General features: G+C 49.9%; 1 protein-coding gene across 1 annotated transcript in view; it reads left to right on the top strand.

Annotated features, from left to right (window-relative positions):
• LOC138481610 (GLIPR1-like protein 1) overlaps positions 1-24872 on the top strand; it is a 1920818-nt gene that overhangs the window by 1707398 nt on the left and 188548 nt on the right. The window contains exon 6 of the mRNA XM_069613805.1: positions 2142-2186. Within this exon, the coding sequence (XP_069469906.1) occupies positions 2142-2186 (45 nt within the window). The remainder of the gene's footprint in view (positions 1-2141; positions 2187-24872) is intronic.

Raw genomic sequence — 24872 nt, 5'->3', positions numbered from 1 at the left:
TCTCCTGGTAAGAGTTTGAGCCTTTTTTCCCCACTCTTACAAGTGCTTTAGGCTATTTGTTGTACATTTTGTGCTCATGGACTATGGAGTCTCACCTACTCCATTGGCATCATCTTTTTACTTCACACAGCACCTTTAGCGCAGTGACACAGGGTTGTCTTTTAGACTTTCCACTGATACAACTCAATTTTCTGGGACTGACTACTGTCTCCCAGAACATGTAAAGTTACCATTGACTTCACTAGTCTTTTTAAAAATGTACAGACGCCGTACAAACTATCTTCCATAGAGTACTGGAAGGGTTAATAGTTATCCCTTTTTGTCTGTCTGTCACGGAACATTACTTCGTTCCCCTTTCTCTAAGATTTGGCTGGTGGCAGTGGTATCTACCATTTTTATTTTACTGCGAGCTATGAAAATAGCCTCAGTACTGTTAGAGGCTATGGTGGTAGCCTCGAACTTTAATCCGCTGGACCCCTTTTAATTTTATTTGGTTCCGGTCGGGTTTATTCACCATTTCTTTTTGTAAAGGTCTTTCTCTTGCTTTACTCTGCAACATCAAACCAGGTTTGGTTCCTTTGTTCGCCGTCCTTTGGCGGGCTTCTGCACAGAAGCCCTCCTTAGGCGCCTGAGTGTCTGGGTGGACAGGATGTGAGGGAGGGGTTTTAGGCCTCCTGCACGGGGTCTCCTTGGAGACCCAAGTAACACTTTAGTTTGATTGGCTAGTTGGCTGTCCTGCCAGGACAGCAACCCTGCTGTGTGATTGACAGCCTGGCTGTGTGGATGGGGGAAAACTGCTTAAAAGCAGGTCTCTGGGACTTGGAAGGCAGAATATCCACTGGAACGGGAGAACCAACGAGGAGCTGAAGGAAGACGACTGCTGCAACTACTGGACATCCCGGTGAAGCCCTGCTGCAGGTCCGAATCGCATGAAACTTCGACGACAGTGAAGATCCGCAAGGAGTCTTCTCCCCTTGAGCCCGGTGGGACCAACCAGCTCACAAAGTCCTTGGACCTCCTCTTCAGCCTGGTTGAATTTGCTGTGCTACAGGAAACCGGATAGCCAGTGAGAGAGAGTCCATTTTTGCTTGTAAGGAGAGCACCTTTTATTTGTCGCTTTGCTCTACTGCTGTCTTCTTCCCTGGGCAGCACAAGGCCCTTCAGTCTTCCTCCTTCTTGTCAGTCTGACAGTCGCTTCAGGAACCGTGAGTCAGCAGGAACTGCCAAGAACTACCACCTCAGCTACAGCATTCTTCTTCATTTAAGGTACTGTTCAAATCCGGTCGTTCGTTCCGTCCGACTGCAGTGAAAGTGTTTGAAATCTTTCACCTCCCTTTCGTCTTTCTCTACTCGTTTAAATAATTTTTCCTCCGAACAACTTCGTTTTGAACTCTTGGCAAACTACTCCGAACTGTGTGATGCTCTGCAAAGACTCTGAACCATTAACATTGGCCCAGGCCTATTGACTTGAATCCTAGTTGTAGTAAGCCTTTTCTAAATTGCCCTGCCTATTACTTGTTGGTGTTGTTGATTTTTGATAACCTTGTCCTTTCCCTCCCTTTTAAATTGCTAGTGTGCCATTTTGCTCACACTTCATTTTGAGCTTAACTTGTCCAGAATTGATTGGGTGTGGTGTAGTGTATTAAGAGTGTGATTTTCTGCTGCTTTACTTGGGTGATCTGTTTTACAAATGAATGTGTAAATAAATGTATATTCTTTTACTCAGAAACCTTAAGTCAGTGTTTGTTTGAATCCTACTAATTGCTGTCCTTGGTGTAACTTCTGATACTGCTCACTTTCCTCTTGAGATAAGTCTGGCTGCTCAGCCATTGCTACAACTTTACTGTGTAGTACAGGCTTGCACCAAAGGTGAATGTGTACTGTCACTTGTGGTCTTAATTGTGTGTGGTGTTCCCAAAGGGTACTGCATACGATTCTGCCTAACAAGGCCCCACAAAGAAAACATGCATCACAAGTTCCCATTTGGAGGCCCTATGCACCAGGCAAGTAAAGGAATGTATAGGGCATCGAAAACGTTCTGAATTCTGATTGGTGTGTTTGTATAATGTGACTGACATGAGATTTATTCAAATTGCCAAATATTCGGAAAAAGTTTACACCCTATGTTTGTTCCATTGCAGAAACTGGCGCTGCAGCTGGAAGCGAGGCAGGACGCGACGAACCAGGTACAGTGACTGTGTTCTCCACACCCACATATATAGGGGGGTCAAGCTTTGTGGCAGGCTACTGATTGCCACAAGGTATTGACCAAATTATGCATTATCGTTTTTTGCCACACTCTTGGAAAGTGATGGGCAGTATATTTTCCAATCCCCAATTTGCGATGCAGTCGTTTTGTAGACTGGAGTGAGGGGATTATAGAATAAGCCAAGGAGAGACCCACAACCATTAACAATCTAAAAGGAAGACTGTGTTTCCATGTGCAACTGCCAACCGGGTCATCCACTAACCTTCTTGCATTAACATTCGCAACTTCCACTCATTATATGAAGAGCCACTTTATCACTTGCTCATGGCAACCCAAATATCCCCGCCAACAGAGAACAAACAGAACACTAGACCTCTGTAACCAGCCCACGTGCCACATGGCAACCCAAATATCCCCGCCAGCAGAGAACAAACAGAACACTAGACCTCTGTAACCAGCCCACGTGCCACATGGCAACCCAAATATCCCCGCCAAGAGAACAAACAGAACATTAGACCTCTGTAACAAACCCACGTACCACATGGCAACCCAAAGATCCCCCCCTATATAGATCAACCAGAACACTAGACCTCTGCAGCCAGCCCACATACCACATGGCAACCCAGAGATCCCTGCCAACAGAGATCAAACAGAACACTAGACCTCTGTAACCAGCCCACGTACCACATGGCAACCCAAAGATGCCCGCCAACAGAATACTAGACCTCTGTAACCAGCCCACTTAGCACATGGCAACCCAAATATCCCCGCCAACAGAGATCAAACAAATCATTAGACCTCTGTAACCAGCCCACGTACCACATGGCAACCCAAAGATCCCTGCCAACAGAAATTAAACAGAACACTAGACCTCTGTAACCAGCCCAAATACCACATGGCAACCCAAAGATCCCTCCCAACAGAGATCAAACAAAACACTGGACCTCTGTAACCTGTCCACGTACCACATGGCAACCCAAAGATCCCTTCCAGCAGAGACCAAACAGAAAACTAGACCTCTGTAACTAGCCCATATACCACATGGCAACCCAAAGATCCCTGCCAACAGAGATCAAACAGAAAACTAGACCTCTGTAACCAGCCCACATTCCACATGGCAACCCATAGATCCCCGCCAACAGAGATCAAACAGAACACTAGACCTCTGTAACCAGCCCACGTACCACATGGCAACCCAGAGATCCCCGCCAACAGAGATCAAACAGAACACTAGACCTCTGTAACCAGCTCACGTAGCACATGGCAACCCAAAGATACCCGCCAGCAGAGATCAAACAGAACACTAGACCTCTGTAACTAGCCCACATGCCACATGGCAACCCAAAGATCCCCTCCAACAGAGATCAAACAGAACACTAGACCTCTGTAACCAGCTCACGTAGCACATGGCAACCCAAAGATACCCGCCAGCAGAGATCAAACAGAACACTAGACCTCTGTAACCAGCCCACGTACCACATGGCAACCCAAAGATCCCTTCCAGCAGAGACCAAACAGAACACTAGACCTCTGTAACCAGCCCCTATACCTCATGGCAACCCAGAGATCCCATTGTTAGGGATAATTCTCCAGAAATGCTTATTTCCCTTACCTACTGAGTCCCTCAGCAGCTTTTCTGGATTTCTAGGATTTCTTTCTTTCACCTGGTAAGAGTGTGAGCATTTTTCCCACTCTTACATGTGTTTTGCTGTGTGTGTTTAACATGTTTGTGTTCATAGGCTGTGGAGACTCACCTACTCCATAGGCATCATCTTTTTACTGTGTGTTACACAGCACCCTTAGTGCAGTGACACAGGGTTGTCTTTTTCACACTTCCCACTCTAAAATCCATTTTCTGGGACTGACTCCTGTCTTCAAGAACATGTAAAGTTGCCTTTGACTTTATTAGTCTTTTTAAACTCACAGACCCAGTACCACCTATCTTATATAGACTACTGGAAAGGGTTAATAGTTATCCCTTTTTGTCTGTCTCTCATGGAACATTGTTTTGTTCCCTTTTCATTAAGATTTGGCTGGTGGCAGTGGTAGATACCATATTTTTCCTACCGCAGTATATTTATATAGCCTTGGTACTGTTTTAGGCTATCTTGGTAGCCTCAAACTTAAACCCGCTGGCCCACATTTACTTTAATTTGGTTCCGGCTGGGTTTATTCACCATTTCTTTTTGTGAAAGTCGTTCTCGTGTTTTACTCTGCGTGCCAAACCAGGTTTGGTTCCTTTGTTCACTGTCCTTTGGCGAGCTTCTGCACAGAAGACCTCGTCCAGGCACCTGAAAGTCTGGGTAGGCAGGATGGGAGGGAGGGGTTTTAGTACCCCTGCCATGGGTTCCCTTGGTAACCCAAGTCGCACTCCTGTATGATTGGCTAGGTGTCTGTTCTGCCAGAACAGCCACCCTGCTGTGTGATTCACAGCCAGGCTATGTGAATGGGGGAAAACTGCATAAAAAGCAGGTCTCTGGGACTAGGAAGGCAGAGTCGCCACTGGAACAAGAGAACCGAAGAGAAGCTGAAGGAAGAGGACCACTACCACAACTGAACCTCCCGGTGAAGCCCTGCTGCAGGTCCGAATCTCCAAACTTCGACGACAGAGAAGATCTGCAAGGAATATTCTTCCCCTGAGCTGGTGGGACCAACCAGTTCACCCAAACACCAAGCAAGGCCTCCCTCTCCTGGTCGAATTTGCTGTGCACAGCTGCAGTGAACCGGATAGCCAGGAAGCTCAGACCCTGTTTGGGTTTTAAGGAAACGCACCTTTTATTTGTTGCTGTGCTCCGCTGCTGGTTTCTTCCCTGGGCAGTGCAGGACCCTCCAGTCTTCCGCCTTCGTGTCAGTCCGACAGTCGCTTCAGGAACCGTGGGCCTGCAGGATCTGCCTCAGCTACAGCCTCCTTCTTCATTTAAGGTACTGTTGAAATCGGGTGGTTCGTTCCGTCCGAAAGCGGTGAAAGTGTTTGAAATCTTTCTCCAGTCAGAGGGCTTGTCCTTCTCTACTCTTTTAAATAACTTTCCTTCTGACCAACTTCATTTCGAACTCTTGGCAAAGACTTAACCGCAAACTACTCTGAATTGTGTGATCCTCTGCAAAGACACTGAACCATTGACATTGGCCCAGGCTTATTGATTTGAATCCTCATGGTAGCCCGCCTTTTCTAGATTGCCCTGCCTACTTACTTGTTGGTACTTCTTAATTGTGAATAACCTTGTCTTTCCCTTCCTATTTAAATTGCTGGAGTGCCATTTTGCTCACACTTCATTTTGAGCTTAACTTGTCCAGAATTCATTGGGTGTGGTGTAGTGTATTAAGACAGTGATTTTTCTACTGCTTTATAATAGTGAACTGTTTTCTACTGATGTGAAAATAAATTTATATTCTTTTACTCAGAAACCTTGAGTCAGTATTTGCTTGAACCATAGTCATTGCTTTCCTTTGTGTAACTTCTGATACTGCTCACTTTACTGTGAGCGGAGTGTGGCTTCGAGTGTGCAGTCTATTGCAGTCACTCTCCAGTCTCTATTGCTCCTGTGGGAGGAGCTGCTACTGCTGCTGTGCTTCAAGACCTTCACCACACCGTGGAGCGGGCCGCGGAGTGTGGCTTCGAGTGTGCAGTCTATTGCAGTCACTCCCCAGTCTCTATTGCTCCTGTGGGAGGAGCTGCTACTGCTGCTGTGCTTCAAGACCTTCACCACACCGCGGAGCGGGCCGCGGAGTGTGGCTTTGAGTGTGAAGTCTATTGCAGTCACTCTCCAGTCTCTATTGCTCCTGTGGGTGCTTCAAGACCTTCACCACACCGCGGAGCGGGCCGCGGAGTGTGGCTTTGAATGTGCAGTCTATTGCAGTCTGTGCATGGCTGCCATGGCACCAGACCGTGCAAACCGGCTGGTTTCGGAAAACGACCTTAACACTATGGGTAAGGAAGAAGGCCGCCTGCTTCGAAGCACGCCCCCTCGTTTACCCTCAAACAAACAAACACAAAATCGCCTGCCTCTGAAACTCCCAGCTTCAAACTTGATCCAAAGAGGCGTCGATCTACCCCATACTCCCGCCGTGCAATCTTTGCCAGGATGGGTGGAAAACAAAGCCCTGCTCCCCACGAGACTCCCCTCCCTCAAGGTCCGAGGGAGCACTGACCTGGAAGAGGAAAGAGACTGCTCACTTTCGGAGGCGCATCTGGCTTCGCGCCTCCCGCCCCTGTCATCTCTGTCGCGGCAACTCTCCCAACAGCTTCGGTCCCCGGTGGCCTCCGGAGGGAGGACCGAGGTCCGTGAGCGGGGGGAGAGCCCGCTGGAGGCCGGATAGTGAAGCTGCAGCCTCGGGTTGTGACGGGGGCGGCTTCCGACGAGGACACTGCGGCTTCCCCTGCTGCCGAACTGAGGACGGAGCTGGAATGTCGGGGCAAAGCCAGGCCCCTCCCCCTCATGACTGCAAACTCTTCCACAGAGCTGGGCGCAACCTTACAAAAGGAAATTGCACACGAGGGGGATAACAGTGCATATTTCAAAACAAACACGGAAGCCCATCTGGTCCCAAACTCAAGTGGCTATAATAACCAGATACAAAAAGTTGCTCAAGTCCACTCGGGCCCGCTCCAAAAAGCTCAATTTTCCCCTTGCGGGTTACGACCCCTGCTACAAGACGACTCCACTGGACATGAGCAGCTAGCCACAAAAGACCAAGGCTCCACAGACGTCCACCACACAGAGGCACCCCAACCTCCACGACCTTCGAAATCAAAAAAACGTCACTGGAGTGAGATAGCGTCACCCCAAAAATGGAAAAAGCGGCACTCAAAAATGAAAGGGAATTCAAAACCAAAATTACAGAAAAAATCAACCGCAGCCCTGCCGACTTCTTCAACAAAAATCTCTGGACAAAAAGCAAATAAAAAATCTTGGAAACCAGAATCAACTAAGCCATCAGTGGCAAGCCTAGTAACTGATTTTTTCAACTCTTTCGCTCCTGATCCACAACGTCGACAAGAAGACCTCACAGACGAGGAAATCTTAGAGGCTGTCATGTTTTTCCAACCACCACAAAAAGCCAGAAGAAGGGCTCTGGCCACAGAGCCGCCTTCAAAGGATCACAAAGCTTCCAAGGTACCTAAGGTGCCACACAGACATCTCCCGTGCCCCCTGGTACTCAAACCTCTGAACAAACCTCCCTCCCATCAACTTGGCTCTTCATCCCCTGCTCCACCTATTAGGGCTATAGAAAGCCTGACATCAACAAGCTACAGAATCCGGGAGGAAAGTGAGGACCATCAGGGAAAAATAACTCCTGACCAAAACGTCAAGTAAAGGGGAAACCAAAGTCCAAATCATGCTAACAAGCTGCACGAACATCAGGTGATCCAAACGCCACAACCTGAACACTTACCACATACTTTGTCCCATGGCCTCATAGATCTGACTATGTCCAAAGGGGCTACAACAGGCCAGTGGCTCAGAACCTTAAACCAAGAACCACGCCCAACCTGCATTGAAAACCGGCTGTCAATCCAAAATTCCCTGGCGGGCATGCCTTCTGACCTCACGAATAAAAAGTTGACCTTAGATCGGGAAAGGCGAGGGTCATTAGAATGATCAAATATCCACACAGCCAGAAGGCTGCTAAATGAGAGCCATACAACAACTCCATCGTCAAAAAGACACTCCCAGCAAATTGGTACACCAAATGAGTCTCCTTCGAAAAAAAAGTTAGACATCTTATCCATCATGTCAGCTGTACGAAGGGATAAATGAGAACCTAAAAGACCACACAACCATACAAGCGATGATGCATACAAAATTAATCTTTTTAGAAGGTTACATCACCGCCCTAGATGAACGACAAAAGAATCACAATGGTGAAAATTGTCGGAAGGATGTCCAACTTCAAGACCAAGAAAAATCCCACCCGGGTTTAATGCCCGAAACAAGGCCATCCCCACAATTACTATCACCAGCACCCACTGCAGATCCTCGGTGTGCTCCATCGGATGAAAACAGCAGAGCGGCTCATCGAGACGTCATCTACATGGCAGACAACCTCCCTCTCATTCCTCCACACCAAAAACCGATCCCAGAGGAAAAAGATCAAGCTTATCCAATGTTCTCCACAGCGAAAGAAGACAATACCAAAAATCTACTTCAAGCCCAAAAATCCACGGGAAAGAGAAACCAGAAAATGGACTCACATCCCAATAAAAAGGACGCTTTGTCCAGTAGATCGGAGCAAACTCTTGTCCTTCAACTGGAAAAGCAAAAGGGGAACAAATCCTCACCTAAAACAATGGAAGATTTCCTCGCGGAGGAACATCTGATGAATATTTCCCAACATATTGACATTGACCACTCAACCTCGCCACTTGACAAGGGACAACAAGTCCAAAGGGCTCAAGTTACAGCGACGCCAGAGAAACTCTCCTGCCAGGCCCAACTTCCAACCATTGAAGACAAAGCTTCCCCACCTTTCCGTACACTAGAAGACCGAAGGACAAAGTTACATCAGAATCTAAAAAAGAAGTCACCTATCCCTTCCAGCTTTCGGTCAGTTTCTTTCTCAACCAGGCTGCACTCCCCTTCCTCAATCAGCAGAAGGACGGACTCTCGCCACCAGTCTTCACACCAGAAGAGCGGAAGGCGCGGTCAGACCGCAACTCAAAGACAAGCAACCGGCGAAGCCCGAGGTAAAGGCCTAATGAAGAAAATCTGCCCCATCTTCAGAAGCACTATAATTCCAGAAACGAGAAATACCACAAGAAGACACAGCACTCGATGACGTCACCTATAAAACTGGAACAACATGCCGAAAACAAGGATGACATAATCCTAAATAGAAGGGGAATACTCACCTTGTTCGTACTCATTCCAGCCCTCCGTCGGATTAAGTCTGACGATCTGAAGATTGTGGACCCTTACCACTCAAACCAAAGTGCCAAAGCTTACTTATACATCTCTTCTATGAATGCGAAAAAGGAAATATCTCGAGCAAAGGAGGACCTACTAACTTTGGGCTATATTCTGAAGGACCAAAGCTGGAAATCTCGAAACAGAGATCAAAAAAGTGCCAATTTACAAAGTGCGACTGAGGAAAACGACTGAGGAAAAGCAGCAGTTGGACCAAACAGAAGAGACGTCCATGACTACACACCAAATGAAAGGTACAATTACAAAAACTCAGCAAAAATCACTGAATGCACTCAGAGTTCACCGCCGGCCCAAAGTTTGAGGGAAAGAAATAACACCACAGACGAAAGCGTCAAGAACAGAGTACCCTATATCCATAACGACAAAGCGAAAAATGACTTAGAAAACCGACGAGTGCGAAAGCTGATCGCCAGATCAACCTCAGAAAAAGAAAGGTCTTTGCCAAAGTCCCAAACAAGAGATACATTTCAGGGCCTTTGGGCCTGACTCCCAAGGGCTTTGACACAAACCAGAAAATAGCAACTCGCAGGTCAACGCCAAAGGGAAAACGATGACTCGACAGCCGACCACAAATCAACTCTCCTACGTTTCTGTTCATGGAACACCCGAGGACACCTTCAACTCACGTCGCCGGGAGATGCCAATTTGGCTTCTTTCGACATTATTTGTCTCCAAGAGACCTGGCTACGCAAAACACCGGTTTTGGACGGGTATGACATAATTCTAGCTCCCGCCAACAAAGGCCTTTTGGGTCGTCCTACTTCTGGTCTCCTCATAGCGTGCCGACAGGGAATTGGATTGAAGATTAAGGACACGCTACAATCAAACCTATAAATCCAGGCAGCACTCATAGACTGGGATGAGCCTAAGAATTCCAGGGTGTCGCAAATAGCAATTGTGAACACATTGGAACCCGGTGGCCATAAACCAACACACCTATTTGATCATGATGGAAGAAACTATAGACGAGATCCAATCTATCCACCAGGTCCCCTTCGTCATAATTTGTGGTGACCTGAACGCACAATGCCACGAATTTCCCAACAAGACCGGACCAACACAACCCTTACCCCAGCTGCTAAAAGAGGTCAACAATGGTCGTCTTTAATGGCTTCAAGAAAACTATTAAACATCGACACAACATTTCCAAAAAAGGATTGCCTCCCTACCTGGGAGCAAGGATCCCTGCAAGCCACCATTGACTACATCTTTGTCTCATGCTATCTTCTGGAAAAGGCGAGGGACTTTGAAGTCCTCAAAACAAAAGACAGTGACCATAATCAGCTAACAATGTCCTTGCAAAACAGCTTTAAGCCACCAGCCCCGTACACCTTAGGGGTCGAACCAAACACCTGGGGAAACCGCCTGAAATTAACAGCTGATTCAGTCAGAAAATTTACCGCTAGGTACGCGCCCGGAGGGTGCCCCGAAAACAAAGAAAATCTCGACTAGGGTCGTCTTTTAGTTCAGTACATGGTGAAAAACAAAGCTCCGTCTACCCCCTTCAACGTCCCAAAACACTCCTACGATGCCCCTCTGGTAGAAAAACGACGAGAGTTGCGAAGGACGAAAAGAAGGTTAGGGAAATCTTCAAAAAACAAAGAAGAACTAAGGGTCGCAATAAGAACATACTGAAACTGGGCGAAAAACCACCGGCACCAACTATACCAGCAAGACGCGTTAAAGACAATATGCGGAAACAAAGTGAAGAAGTTTTGGTCTCTGTTAAAAACAGCTACGCCCTCGAAAAAAAATCTGATTCTAAACTGCATGGGCGAACACAAATGGACCGACCACTTCAACTCCCTTTTCCAACCGCCACCCGTCTTGGAATCACCTCTAAGGACACCAGACGACATCAATTGGCTTGTACTGGATGACCAAGATGAAATCTTAGACCACCTTAAAAAGCTGAAAAACTCCCGAGCGGCGGGCCCGGATGGGATATCCAATATAGACCTGAAAAAAAACCCTGTGGAATCGGCAATTCTCATCAAGAAAATCTTCAAGAGATGCGCATCTCAGAAATCTATTCTGCCATCTTGGACAAAAGCCACCATTGTCCCGATTTATAAGAAGGGCGACATCACCGATCCATCAAATACCGCCCTATAGCCCTTCTGGACTGTATTGGAAACATTTTTGGGAGCTTGCTCCTAAAAAGATTTCAAACCTAGACAAAGCAGGCGCCCTGTAACGACATCTTCCAAACAGGCTTTAAAAGAAACACGGGCGCAGCTGCAAACATATTAACAATCAGCATCCTAAAAAGCAAGGTACTTGAGGGCAAACCACACATTTTTGTAGCATCCATCGACCTCTCCCAGGCCTTTGACCTAGTTAACAAGCCTCGCCTTTGGGAAAAACTGGAGGGATGGAGTTGTCCACAAGAGATCTTCCAGCCAATAAAAGCCCTACACACGGACACCACCCTCAGAGTGCGACTGTCACAACTAGGCAACCTCTCGGCAGAGATACCTACTGGAAGAGGGGTGAAACAAGGCTGCCCCTTAGCCCCAGCACTGTTTCTAGCCTATATTGGCGACTACGGAGAAACTGAAGACCTGACTCGATCATTCCCACCGTCTTTGGCTACCGTCAAAATTAGCCGCCTCTTGTATGCGGATGACCTAACCTTATTTGATCAGACCCAGATCGGTCTTCAAAGACAGCTAAACAATCTACTCCTCTACACTTCAGAAAACAACCCGAAAATCAACAAAGAAAAAAACAAAATTGTGATCCTCGAAGGAGGACAAAAAAAAAGAACTGAAACATACAAATGGTTTTCAGAGGATACCGAGATTGAAAAGGTAACGGAGTACAAATACCTTGGAGTGATAATGGACAGCTCGAAACAAGAAACTTCTATGCAGCAAAATCTCCAAAAGAAAATAAAAACGATGGCAGTGCAAGCAAAGGCGATAGATAAGAAATTTGGGAGATTTTCAACCATTCCAGTTATCGAATTCTATAAGAAAAAAGTCGTCCCTTCAATCCCCTATGGCGTGGAGGCTATGCCTATGATACCAAAAAAAATCTGGCCGAAGCTAGAAGGTCAGTTTTGTAAGGCGGTTCTCTCCCTTCCACAATCCACTGCCATTGCAGAAATACGGCGAGAACTTAGCCTTCTATCCCTCACAGCAAAAATCAATATTAACGCCCTACGCGTATACCAAAAGTGCATTATTGAAGGAAGCCAAGAAATCTACGGTCTGCTAAACAAAGAAATACAAGCAGATAAGGTGAAAATGCTATCAGCTTGGAAATCTGCCAACAAGGCTTTACTATTGTCAGTCGCCTGCTCTGAAGAAGACCTCATCAACAACCCAGTAAGAGTGACCAAGAAATTGAAAGAGCTAGATTGGATACAAACACAAGAGACAGCAGCAAAAAACAAACTGCTCTGCCAACTCCCCCAATCGTACTGCAAATTAAATGATCCAATGAGATATCTAAAAACAATCCCCAGCAGGTCGGCACGCAATTCCCTGTTAAGGACAAGGTTAAATTTACTGGTTACGAATGAAATCTGTAGCATTAGAGGTCTTTCAGAAAAAAGCAAGTGTTGCCTATGCGACACCAAAACCGAAACAATTCGACACCTGCTTCTGTCGTGTCCTGAAAACCAGCAACTCAGATCCAAGTACCTCAAACACCTACCAGCTGAAGAACGCGGGTGGGACGAAGAAAAATGGTGGCATAGATTGATAGGAGGTGATCGAACAACCTGGCTTTTAGCGACAGTAAAAATCCTTGAACAAACAATGAAATCGTTAACATGATCAGGGTCCCGCCTTGCTAAGTCACCTCGCACACAAACGCAACTTTTTGTAAAGTTCCAGTTTGGAACATACACAAATAAAAAAAAAAATAAGTCTGGCTGCTCAGCCATCGCTACCACTTTACTGTTTAGTACCGGCTTGTACCAAAGGTGAATTTGTACTTGCACCTGTAGTCTTAATTGTCTGTGGTGTTCCCAAAGGGTACTACATTTGATTCTGCCTAACACCCCTCCAACAGAGATCAAACAGAACTCTAGACCTCTGTAACCAAACCACATGACAACCCCAAAGATCCCTGGCAACAGAGATCAAACAGAACACTAGACATCTGTAATCAGCCAACCTACCACATGGCAACCCCAAAGATCCCTGCCAACAGAGATCAAACAGAACACTAGACCACAGTAACCAGCCCACATATCACAGCCCCAAGCTCACATAACAGCCCCCAGCTCACATACCAGGCCCCCAGCTCACATACCAGGCCATCAGCTCACACACCACTCCCCCAGCCCACACATCAGGCCCCCAGCTCACATACCAGGCCCTCACCTCACATACCAGGCCCTCAGCCCAATGACCACTCCCCCAGCCCACATACCAGCCCCCTAGCCCACATACCAGGTCCTCAGCCCACATACCAGGCCCTTCCCACATACCACTCCCCAGCCCACATACCAGGCCCCCAACCCACATACCACTCCCCCAGCCCACATACCAGGCACCAGCCCACATACCAGGACCCCAGCCCACATACTACTCCCCCAGCCCACATAATAGACCCTATACCACTGCCCCAGCACACATACCAGGCCCCCAGCCCACATGCCACCCCCCCAGCCTACATACCAGCCCCTCAGCCCACATACCAGGCTCCCAGCTCACATACCAGGCCCCCAGCCCACATACCAGGCCCCCATCCCACTTACCACTCCCCCAGCCCACATACCAGGCCCCAGCCCGAATACCAGGCCCCCAGCCCACATACTACTCCCTCAGCCCACATAGTAGGCCCTATACCACTGCCCCAGCCCACATACCAGGCCCCCAGCCCACATACGAGGCCCCCAGCCCACATACCACTCCCCCAGCCTACATACCAGCCCCTCAGTCCACATACCAGGCTGTCATGCCTGCTCCATGGGCGCATCCATTTACGCTCAATATGGACTATTTGTTTATCATTTATTTGCAACAGACTCTTGGATCCATCTATATTTACTTTGGGAACTTTATTATTTTTCCCACAAACTACGTATACCACAATGCACCTGGCTACAAGCATCGATTCCTGGCTGTTCCTATGGGTTATCAAAGGAACTACACCCCCCAGAAGCCCAAGGGACTTGCCCTGCTTCCACCAGCCCAGGAACAGAAAGGGAGGTGGCCGATTGCCTGCAGGTGTGCTTAGCCAGGTGCAACCAATTAGCCTGCCTTTGTGCTGGGCTAGGCAGTATAAAGGCTGCTGCCTGCAGTGGCTCAGCTCTTGCATCTGAGAGTCCTTCCTCCACCTTTCGCGTCTTCCTACGGATCTTGTATGCTGTTTACCTTCACTCCTGCTTGGATCCTGCCTTGTTGCTTGCTCCACCCTGCTGCCTTCAGCCATAGCCTTCCAGGCTCCCTGCCTCACAGCCCTGCTCCTCTGGGCTCTCCACACTGCAGCTGATCACGCTCTGCTGCCATCCAGCCTCCGCCCTTGCCCTGCCGGGCTCTCCACATTGCAGCCGATCACGCTCTGCTGCCTTCCAGCCTCCGCCCTTGCCCTGCCGGACTCTCCACATTGCAGCCGATCACGCTCTGCTGCCTTCCAGCCTCCGCCCTTGCCCTGCGGACCCTCTACATTTCAGCTGATCATGCTCTGCTGCTTTCCAGCCTCCGCCCTTGCCCTGCGGACCCTCTACATTGCAGCTGATCACGCTCTGCTGCTTTCCAGCCTTAGCCCTTGTCCTCTGGGCTCCCTGCCCTGCAGCCTGCCTCACTCCGGCTGCCTTCAGCCCTTGTCATCTGGGCTCCCTGCCCTGCAGCCTGCCTCACTCCGGCTGCCTTCAGCCCTTGTCTTCTGGGCTCCCTGCTCTGCAGCCTGCCTCACTCCGGCTGCCTTAGCCCTTGTCCTCTGGGGCTCCCTGCTCTGCAGCCTACCTCACTCTGGCTACCTACAGCCCTTGTCCTCTGGGCCTTCCTACTTTGCAGCTTATCACGCTCCACTGCCTACTACCTACCTTTTCCGCTGGGTTCTCGGCCTAGCAGCCCTCTACAGTCCTCTGCTACCTTCTACGTTCAGCGGCCCTGTCCCTCAGGGTTCACTCCTTACTGCCCGGCCCTTACGGGATCCTTGCCGTGCAGTCTGCTGTACTCTGCTGCCCTAAGCCCTTTTCCTCTGGGCGTTCTACCTAACAGTCCTACTCCTGTGGGCTTACTCATTGCTTTCCTGCTCCTCTGAGCTCTCAACCTTGTTCCTTACTGTCCTCTGCTATCCTATCCTGTTACACGTCTTTCCTTTCATTTCCTTCTGCTAGTTTGCTATCACCTCCTTTCTTGGATTTGTCTGTAGTATCTTCTCTTGTACTGTTTGTAGACCCTTTTGTACAGAGCTTGTCTGTTGGTTCCCATCAGTCAACCTCTGCCCCTTCCCTTGTCCTGTTTCTACATTACAGACACCCAGAGCTGCTGTTCCAAGTCATGAGCAAACAGCGTGGGCCTCTGTTATAGCAAACTGTGCAGAAGGCTAGAGTATTTCCAAGGTTCGTGGAATACTCTTTTCCTATATCTGCATACACCCCAAGAGGGTATTCATTCTGTATCTTTTCCCTTGCTACTCTTGCTTACTCTTCGTTCTCTTTCCTTTCCGCTGTGTGTGTTCTTATCTGTCCACTTTATTTGGCACAACCACCCAAACCCTTTCTGGGTGTCCTGTGCCACTCTTAATAGAGTGCCACCCCTGACACAGGCTCCCAGCTCACATACCAGGCCCCAGCCCACATACCAGGCCCTCATCCCACTTACCACTCCCCCAGCCCACATACCAGGCCCTCACCTCACATACTAGGCCCAAGCCCACATACTACTCCCCCAGCCCACATACCAGGCCCCCAGCCAACATAGCAGGCCCCCAGTCCTCATACCAGACCCCAGCCCAACACCAGGCCCTCAGCCCACATACAGGCCCCAGCCCACATACCAGGCCCCCAGCCCACATACCAGGCCCCCAGCCTACATACCAGGCCCAAGCCCACATACCAGGCCCCCAGCCCACATACCAGACCCAAGTCCACATACTACTCCCCCAGCTCACATACCAGGTTCCCAGCCAACATACCAGGCCCCCAGCCCACATACCAGGCCCCCAGCCAACATGGCAAGCCCCCAGCTCACATCCCAGGCTCTCAGCTCACATACTAGGCCCAATCCCACATACTACTACCACAGCCCACATACCAGGCCCCCAGCCCACATACCAGGCCCCCAGCCCACATACCAGGCCCCCAGCCAACATACCAGGCCCAAGGCCACATACTACTCCCCCGGCTCACATACCAGGCCCCCACCAACATACCAGGCCCCCACCAACATACTAGGCTACCAGCTCACAGTTAGGCAGAATCACCTGTAGTACCCTGGGGGAACACTATAGGCAATTAGGACTACAAGTGTAAGCACAATTTCACCTTTGGTACAAGCCTGTACGAAACAGTAAAATGGTAGTGATGGCTGATCAGCCAGACATATCTCAAGAGCAAATGAGCAGTAAGACAACTTACACAAACGACCAACCAATACAGTGATTCAAGTAAACACTTACTCAAGGTTTCTTGGTAAAAGAATATACATTTATTTACTCAGTCAGTTGTAAAACATTACTCTAGCATAAGCACCTCAATATCACACATTAATACACCACAAAAATCTAACCCGTAAGTAAATGAAAAAGTTTAGCTCCAAAATTAAGTGGGAGCAAAATGGCACTTCAAATACTTAATAAAGGAGGGAAAAGACAAGGTTATAAGAATAGACAGCTCAAATACATTCACAGACAGGGCAAAGGCTTTCAGTTGAAACACTTGCCCGTAGTTATCTTTAAAGATCTCGTCATGGCTAAGCGACATGAGAATGCCTAGGTAGCGAACCCTGGTGCTTTCCCACTTAAATCCGTGGTCGTCGCGGAACATAGGAGTAGCTATTGTCAGCGGAAATATTACCGATTTGGAATGATTTATTTTGAGACCAGAGATGCCGCTAAATCGGATCACTTCGCGCATGATCGGGTTGAGATTAGTTTGGAGATCTTTGATGAAAAGCATCACGTCGTCAGCGTAGAGGGAGAAGATCAATCTATGTGGGCCCAGGGTGAGGCCTCTATTAATTTGGTGTGTTCTTAGTCTGGAAGCAAGTGGTTCCATAACCAAGGCAAAAATGAGGGCCGACAGGGGGCATCCCTGCCTAATGCCACGTTCCAACCTGACTCCGGGAGATCTTGTAGAGCCAAGGGTGATGTAAGAGCGGGGATCATTATATAGTAATGAGACCATCCTTATAAAAAGTTTACCCAGACCCATTTGTGTGAGTGTTGCAAAGAGGTATGGCCATTCGACGGAGTTGAAGGCCTTCTCGGCATCTAACAATGCAGCTATGGCCTGCTGCGTGGGGTCGAGTGTGGCAATAACTCCAAACAGTCGGCGAATACCAAATGTCGTATTGCGACCAGGAATGAAGCCGGCTTGGTCGCCCAGGACCAGTGCGGGCATGAGAGGAAGGAGACGGTTTGCAAGGATCTTGTCCAGAATCTTGTTATCGAGGTTAATCAATGAGATCGGCCTGTAGGAGGCGCAATCATCTTGGGGTTTGCCTGATTTGTAGATGAGAATTACGTTAGCTTCGCGGAGGGTGGGTGGAAGGATCCCTCGCTCCAGGGCCTCCTCGTATACTTGGAGGAGTAGCGGGGCAAGCGTGGATGCGTGGGCTTTGTAAAATTCGCCTGTGAGGCCATCGGGGCCGGGTGCTTTAGTGTTTGGGAGAGATTTTATTGTCTCTGTGATTTCCTCCTGTGTGATGGGTGCATTCAGTGGTTCGCGCAGATCATGGATTACCCAGTACAGTTCGGTATCGTTGAGGTAGTTCTGGAGCTCTTCAGGGTTACTGGTGATTCGAGAACTGTACATGTCTTGATAGAATTTGTGGAAAGTGCTCACAATGTCTTCTTCAGTGTATGTCAGATTACCACGTGAGTCTCGGATGCATTCCACCCGGGGGGGGGTGTTTGATCTAGTCTCAGAAGACGGGCCAGGAGCGCCCGGGTTTCTGACCCTCCCCATATTGTCTGATCATGTGTTTGCGGCCCAAGAATTTCAGTTCATGTTCGGCCGTCTCTTGGAATTTTGATAATTCTATCTTTAGGTCGGCCTGGATCTGCACATCTGGGGATGTTGTTTGTTTTTGTTCAAGGTCTTTCAGGCGTTGTTCACTTTCTGTTAACTCGCGCCTGATCAGTTTTAGGATGCCATTTTCCTTGGCCATACACACGCCTCTCACGTAACATTTCAGTGTTTCCCATAACGTACCAGCTGAATTGACTGAGCCTTGGTTTGTCTCAAGGAAAGTGGTGATGTCTTGCCGAAGCTCATCAGCGAAGATAGGATCTGAGAGAGAGCCTGGCTTGAATCTCCAGTTCACGGGGGTTTTCGGAGTCTCGGATATCATAAAGTCGAGTGTAACCATGGAATGGTCGGAGAGGGAACGTGACAGAATTTGGCAGGAGCCCCAGCTGTAAGGACTGTGGGTTGATACCAGTAGATAATCGATGCGGGAACTGGTATTATGGACCGCTGAGTGGAAGGTCTAGTCTTGGGAATTCGGATGAGTGTGTCTCCAGATATCGGATAGTCCAAAGGCCTGGCAGATCTCCGTGACCTGGCGGCTGGCCTTGGAGATCCTGCTATTTGAACCGTGCGATTTGTCGATTTGGGGGTCTAGCGGGGTATTGAGATCTGCTCCCCAGATGATTGTTGCAGAGGTGTATGCACCCAAATTTGACATAATCCAATTAAAGTTATTTGGTCCGTCGACATTGGGGGCATAGGTATTCACCAAAACTATTTCTTTCCCGGCAAGTAGACCTCTTACTAACATGAACCTGCCCTCCTCGTCCTTCTTGAAGCTGATCAGGCTAAAACTGGCTTTCTTGTCGATCAATATTGCAACGTCCCTGGCGTATGAGGAGTACGACGAGAAGTATCTATGGCAGCCCCATGAGCGGGCCCAATATTGCTCTGCTGATGGTGTAAGGTGGGTTTCTTGTAGCATAGCAATAGTGACCTTGTGTCCTCGTTAGTATTGAAGAACTTTCCTGAGTTTGGTGGATTGGTTGCCACCACGGATGTTCCAGATAGCAGTTTTAAGTAAACCCATATTGCTGCGATGAAAAGGAGGTGACTGGCGCCACCTCAGCCATGCGGATCAAATAGAACTTAAAGGAGCGGATGGGCCTGTTACGCGTCACAGGTTCCGGAATGAAGATCTGTAATTGTTGTGTGCTTGAACGTAGTTGGTAGGACGAGAATAACTTGATACCTCCTGGATCCCTCCCTTGCGCAGGCAACCCCCAACAGGCCCACGATATACCCACCCTCCCCTTCCTGGGCAACTCCCAACTGGCCCATGGTGAACAGTCCTCAGTAAACAAAACAGTCAGCATTGCTGTGCTAGGGGCGCTAGTGGCCCTCCAAGTGGAGGCTGGCTCCTAACCTCAGTGTGAGTTTGTTCCGTAGTGGCGATGTTGTTGTCTTTGTGTCAACGAGTTATCTCCTATTTGCGCCAGTGATAGAATGGGTCTTTTATGGCGGATCTCTTCTCGGTCTGTTTCCTCTTTGGGGGTTTGCATCATTTGGTGCAGGCCTGCAGCCATTGCGGTCTAGGTATTCATTAGTCTCCTCCGGTGTGTTGAAGAACTGGGTTTTGCCTCCGTATTGAATGCGAAGTTTCGCTGGAAAAAGCATGGAGTACTGAATTTGATTCTCTTGTAATCTTCGTTTTACTGCTGTGAATGATCGCCTTTGCGCCTGAACTGCTTGGGAGAAATCTGGGAAGAATTGAATCTTGTCTACGTCATATGGAAGCGCACCTTTGTCCCTGGCGGCTCTCAAAATGGCTTTGCGGTCCCTGTAATTGAGCAGTTTTGCTATTATAGGCCGCGGGTTTGTTCCTGGGACCGGTCTTGCGTTAGGGACTGTATGTGCTCTCTCGACCACGAAGAGCTTGGATAGGATCTCTGTTCCGAATAGATCTGTGCAGATTTTCTCTACGTATTCTTCCATTCTTTGGGTAGGCTGGTGCTCTCTGACACCGACAATCCTTAGGTTATTCCGTCGGGAGCGTCCTTCGAGATCCTCGATCTTGGCGCTCACTGCCTTCACTTGTGTTTCTAATGAGGATACTCTGGAGGTTAAGGCCGATGAACCGTCATCGAGGTCAGAAACCCTCTGCTCAACAGTGTCTAATCTGTCAGCATGTTTGTCCAGCCGATGTTGGAGTTGGTCGACTTTGGAAGAGAGGGAGTCTAGTTTGCTGCCTAGGCCTCCTATTCCCGCCTTGAGGTCTAACAGAATTTCTCTGATGTCAAGTTCTTGTGTCTCTCCGGCTTCATGGGGCAGTTCTTGGTTAGGTGATTGTGGTCTGCTGTTTGAGGAGGTCGCCTTGGTGGAGGAACAGCCTTCAAAGTTTAATTTTCACTGAGATCTGTAATTTTTCCCCATCTTTATGTTGAATACGGGTGGTGTAGCGCCAGGGGGGCGACGCGCGGCGCACCCGAGAGGGACAGCCGGAGGGTCACAGGGTATTCCGGTGCCTAGAAAGCTGGGGGGCCTCCGGCGTGCGTCACGGATCTTGGGTCTCAGGATTGTTATCGCCCTGTTGCTGTTATAGTGCTCAGCATGGGATGGAGAGGGGTGACGTGTCACGGCTGTAGGAAGAATGCCAATGAGTCCAGAGCGATTGCGCCTTTGAGATCCCTCTCAGGCAAGCCTTGGGTAGTGCTGCAGACTGGGCTAGGCTGCACTCAGGTTCTGGAGGTAAGATTGCGCCAAATATATGATCTGGTGTCCCCACATTGGATGCTGGGAGCACAATGCAGGTGGGAACTTTGGTGTCTTGGGGGTAGTGGGATAATCCCCTGTAGGATGGCCTCCACCTTATGCGCACGGGGCCACATGGGTTTGCACTGTGAGATTCACGCGTGGCCCCATATCTGGTAAGTTTGCAGTGCTGCCAGTAGTTGAATGCTATGTTCCCTGGGCAGGACTACGACCCAAGGATGGACTTGGCGTTGGGATGCGGGGGCCTCCGCTGCGCAATCATCCGCTCGATGTTCTCCCTCTGGCGGGTGAATGGCTACAGGGCCTGCAGGGTCGCGGGGTCCACGGGCCCGAAATCACGGGAGATCCGGGGGCTGACTGCAGTATGGACGCACGGCGCGCGTACCTGGCTTCCTGCTGGACCGCTGCCCGGATCGCACCGTTGACTCTCGCGGCACCAGCTGACCCCGCCGGTCCTCCGATCGAGCATCGGCCACTGCAGCCACGCTCACGCCGGCTCCTCTGATCCTCCAGGAGCTCTGGCTGCGCGCAGCGGGCGATCCGGCACGGCGCCGCTAGGCGTCGTGGAGACGCAGTCCCTCGCTCCTCACAGCGCCGCAGGGACTCCGGCGAGGCGCGGGCCTCTCCCCGTATTGCGATGGCTGGCTCAGCCCCCCGTGCGCAGCGGTCCCCCACAGCTTCAGCGAGGCCGCGTTCTCCAGGCAGATGAAGGGAGGGGGGGTGGAGGGCCTCGCAGCCCCTCGCACACGGGCGAAACCACAGCGGGCGAGTGAAATGCCTGCAGAAGCCTGTGGAGAAACTTTTTGGCTGTCAGTAGCTGGCGTTTACATGCTGCTCGAATGCCACAGAACACACGATTCTTCAGGATCTTTAGGGAGCCACACAGAGCTCACAGGGAGGCCGCCATGAAAGTTTAGGGAAGGACAAGTCTTCATAGTTGAGGAAAGTTTCACGCACTTTCTCGATGGCCGAAAAGATTTCCGGACCGCGTTTGCACAGTACCTTGTCAATGAAGAAAGCTGTAGCTGAGGCAGTTAGTTGTTCCTGGCAGTTCGAGCAGATCTCGATGTTCCTGATCTTCAGTCATGGGGACAAGAAGGAGGACGTCGGGAGGTTCCTGCACTGCCCAGGGAAGCAGCCAAAAGCTGCAGCAAGACGTCGGTTTAAGGAGTGAGTGCCTTTAAGTCCGCGAGCTGGTTTCCTTACCTCTGGCTATCCGGTTTTCAACAGCACTCTGATGAAAATTCGACCAGAATAGGACTGTGTCCCGGTGGCTTGCGAGTTGGTTGTTCCCACCAAACTCAAGGGAAGAAGTTAACCTTGAAGGTCTTCTCTGTCGATGGAGTTTCAGGCAATTCGGACCTGCAGCAGGGCTTCACCTGTCATCCAGGAGTTGCAGCAGTCCTCTTCCTTCTTCTCCTCTTTGGTTTTTTCATTCCAGTGATCGACTCTGCTTTCCAAGTCCCTGAGACCTGCTTTTAAACAGTTTTCCCCCATTCATTCCAGCCTGGCTGTCACTCACACAGCAGGGTGGCTATCCTTACCGGACAGCCAGCCGGACAATCACGCCAGAGTGCATTCAGGTCTCCTAGGAGACTAAGCACAGGGAGTTTTGGGCACCTCCCTCACATCCTGTCCACCCCAGATGCCCTGGTGCCAGAGGAGGGCTTCAGCACTGAAGCCCACCAAAGGCAAACAAACAAAGGGACCAAACCTGGTTTGGCGCGCAGAGACAAACACAAGAAGAACCTTTCCTAAAAGAAATGGAAAAAAAAGATGACCGAGTACGTTTTTACAGGTAGGTCTTGGGCGCCATATTGAAAAACATGGCTGACCCTATTTAGCTACCGTTGTTAGCGGTAGGGAAAAATCTTGGTAGTTTGATCTAAACCACTGCCACCAGCCATTTAACGTAGGAAAGGGTAACCTTTTACTGTTACATGAGTGTGTTGACTCAGGTGAAGCTAGGCAACCCCTCCAGCACTCTATAGGAAGATAGTGTATGCTGGGTCAGTAAATTTAAAGAGACTAGTAAAGTCAATTTAACTTTACATGCTCTGGGAGACAGTAGTCAGTCCCAGAGAAGGTATTTAAACCTTGGGAAGTCTGAAAGACACCCCTGTGCCACTGCACTGAAGGTGCTGTGTGACACACAGAAACAGATGATGCCTATGGATTTGTGTTAAGACTCCATAACCAAAGAACACAAAAGTAAAACACACACAAAATACATGGAAAAGTGGTAAAAAAGGCTCACACTCTTCCCAGGTAGAAAAATCAAATCCTAGAAATCCTGCAAAGTTGCTGGGGGTCTCAGAAGGTAAGGGAAATTAGCACATTTGGAGAATTCTCCCTAACTCTCACATACCAGTCCCCCAGCTCACATCCCAGGCCCTCACCTCACATACCAGGCCCTCAGCCCACATCCCACTCCCCCAGCCCACATACCGGGCCCCCAGCCCACATACCAGGCTCCCAGCTCACATACCAGGCCCCATACCACGCCCCCAGCCCACCTACTACTCCCCCAGCCCACATACCAGGCCCCCAGCCAACGTACCAGCCACTCAGACCACATACCAGCCCCTCAGCCCACATCCCACTCCCCCAGCCCACATACCGGGCCCCCAGCCCACATACCAGCCCCTCAGCCCAAATACCAAGCTCCCAGTCCACATACCAGGCCTCCAGCCAACATAGCACTTCCCCAGCCCACATACCAGGCCCTCAGTCCACATACCAAGCTCCCAGTCCACATACCAGCCCCTCAGCCCACATACCATTCCCCCAGCCCACATACCAGGCTCCCAGCCCACATACCACTCCCCAACCCACATACCACTGCTCCAGCACACATACTACTCCCCAACCCACATACCAGGCCCTATACCACTCCCCCAGCCCATATACCAGCCCCCCAGCTCAGATACCACTCCCCCAGCACACATACCACTCCCCCAGCCCAGATACCAGGCCCTCAACCCACTTACCAGGGCTCCAGGCCACATACCACTCCCCTAACCCACATACCACTCCCCCAGCCCACATACCACTCCCCAAACCACATACCAGGCCCCCAGTCCACAGTCCACTCCCCCAGCCCACATACCACTCCCACAGCCCACATACCAAGCCCTCAGCTCACATACCACTCGCCCAACCCACATACCAGGCCCCCAGCCCACATACTACTCCCCCAGCCCACATACCAAGCCCCCAGCCCACACACCAGGCTCCCGGCTCACATACCAGGCCCCATACCATGCCCTCAGCCCACATGCCACTCCCCCAGCCCACATAATACTCCCACAGCCCACATACCAAGCCCCCAGCTCACATACTACTCCTCAGCTCATATACCATTCGCCCAACCCACATACCAGGCCCTCAGCCCACATACCAGGCCCCCAGCTCACATACCATTCCCCCACCCCACATACTTGGCCCCCAGCTCACATAACAGGCCCTATGCCACTCCCCAGCCTACATACCAGGCCCCCAGCCAACATACTACTCCCCCAGCCCACATACCAAGCCCCCAGCCCACATACCAGGCCCCCAGCTCACATACCAGGCCCCATACCACACCCTCAGCCCACATACCACACCCCCAGCTATCATGTCAGGCACCCAAGCCCACATCCAATGCCCCAGGTCTACACACTGTGATAGTGGCTTAGCAGCACCCTGCTTTGCGCATCAAGTGCCCAATAATGAGAAACATACCCGGGCTGCTTTCTGGAAGTCACTCTGTGATCTTCCCGGGCTTTTGCCTCTATTCCCTTTCAGTATACACGTGTCATGACGCTGACAACGTCACATCCCTCTCCAAATTGGATAACAGAAGACATACTGACAAAGTTCAATA

Source organism: Ambystoma mexicanum, chromosome 5p (genome assembly GCF_040938575.1).
Source record: "Ambystoma mexicanum isolate Mex_15411 chromosome 5p, UKY_AmexF1_1, whole genome shotgun sequence".
Lineage (NCBI taxonomy): Eukaryota > Metazoa > Chordata > Amphibia > Caudata > Ambystomatidae > Ambystoma > Ambystoma mexicanum.
This window is presented reverse-complemented; position numbering and strand designations above follow the sequence as displayed.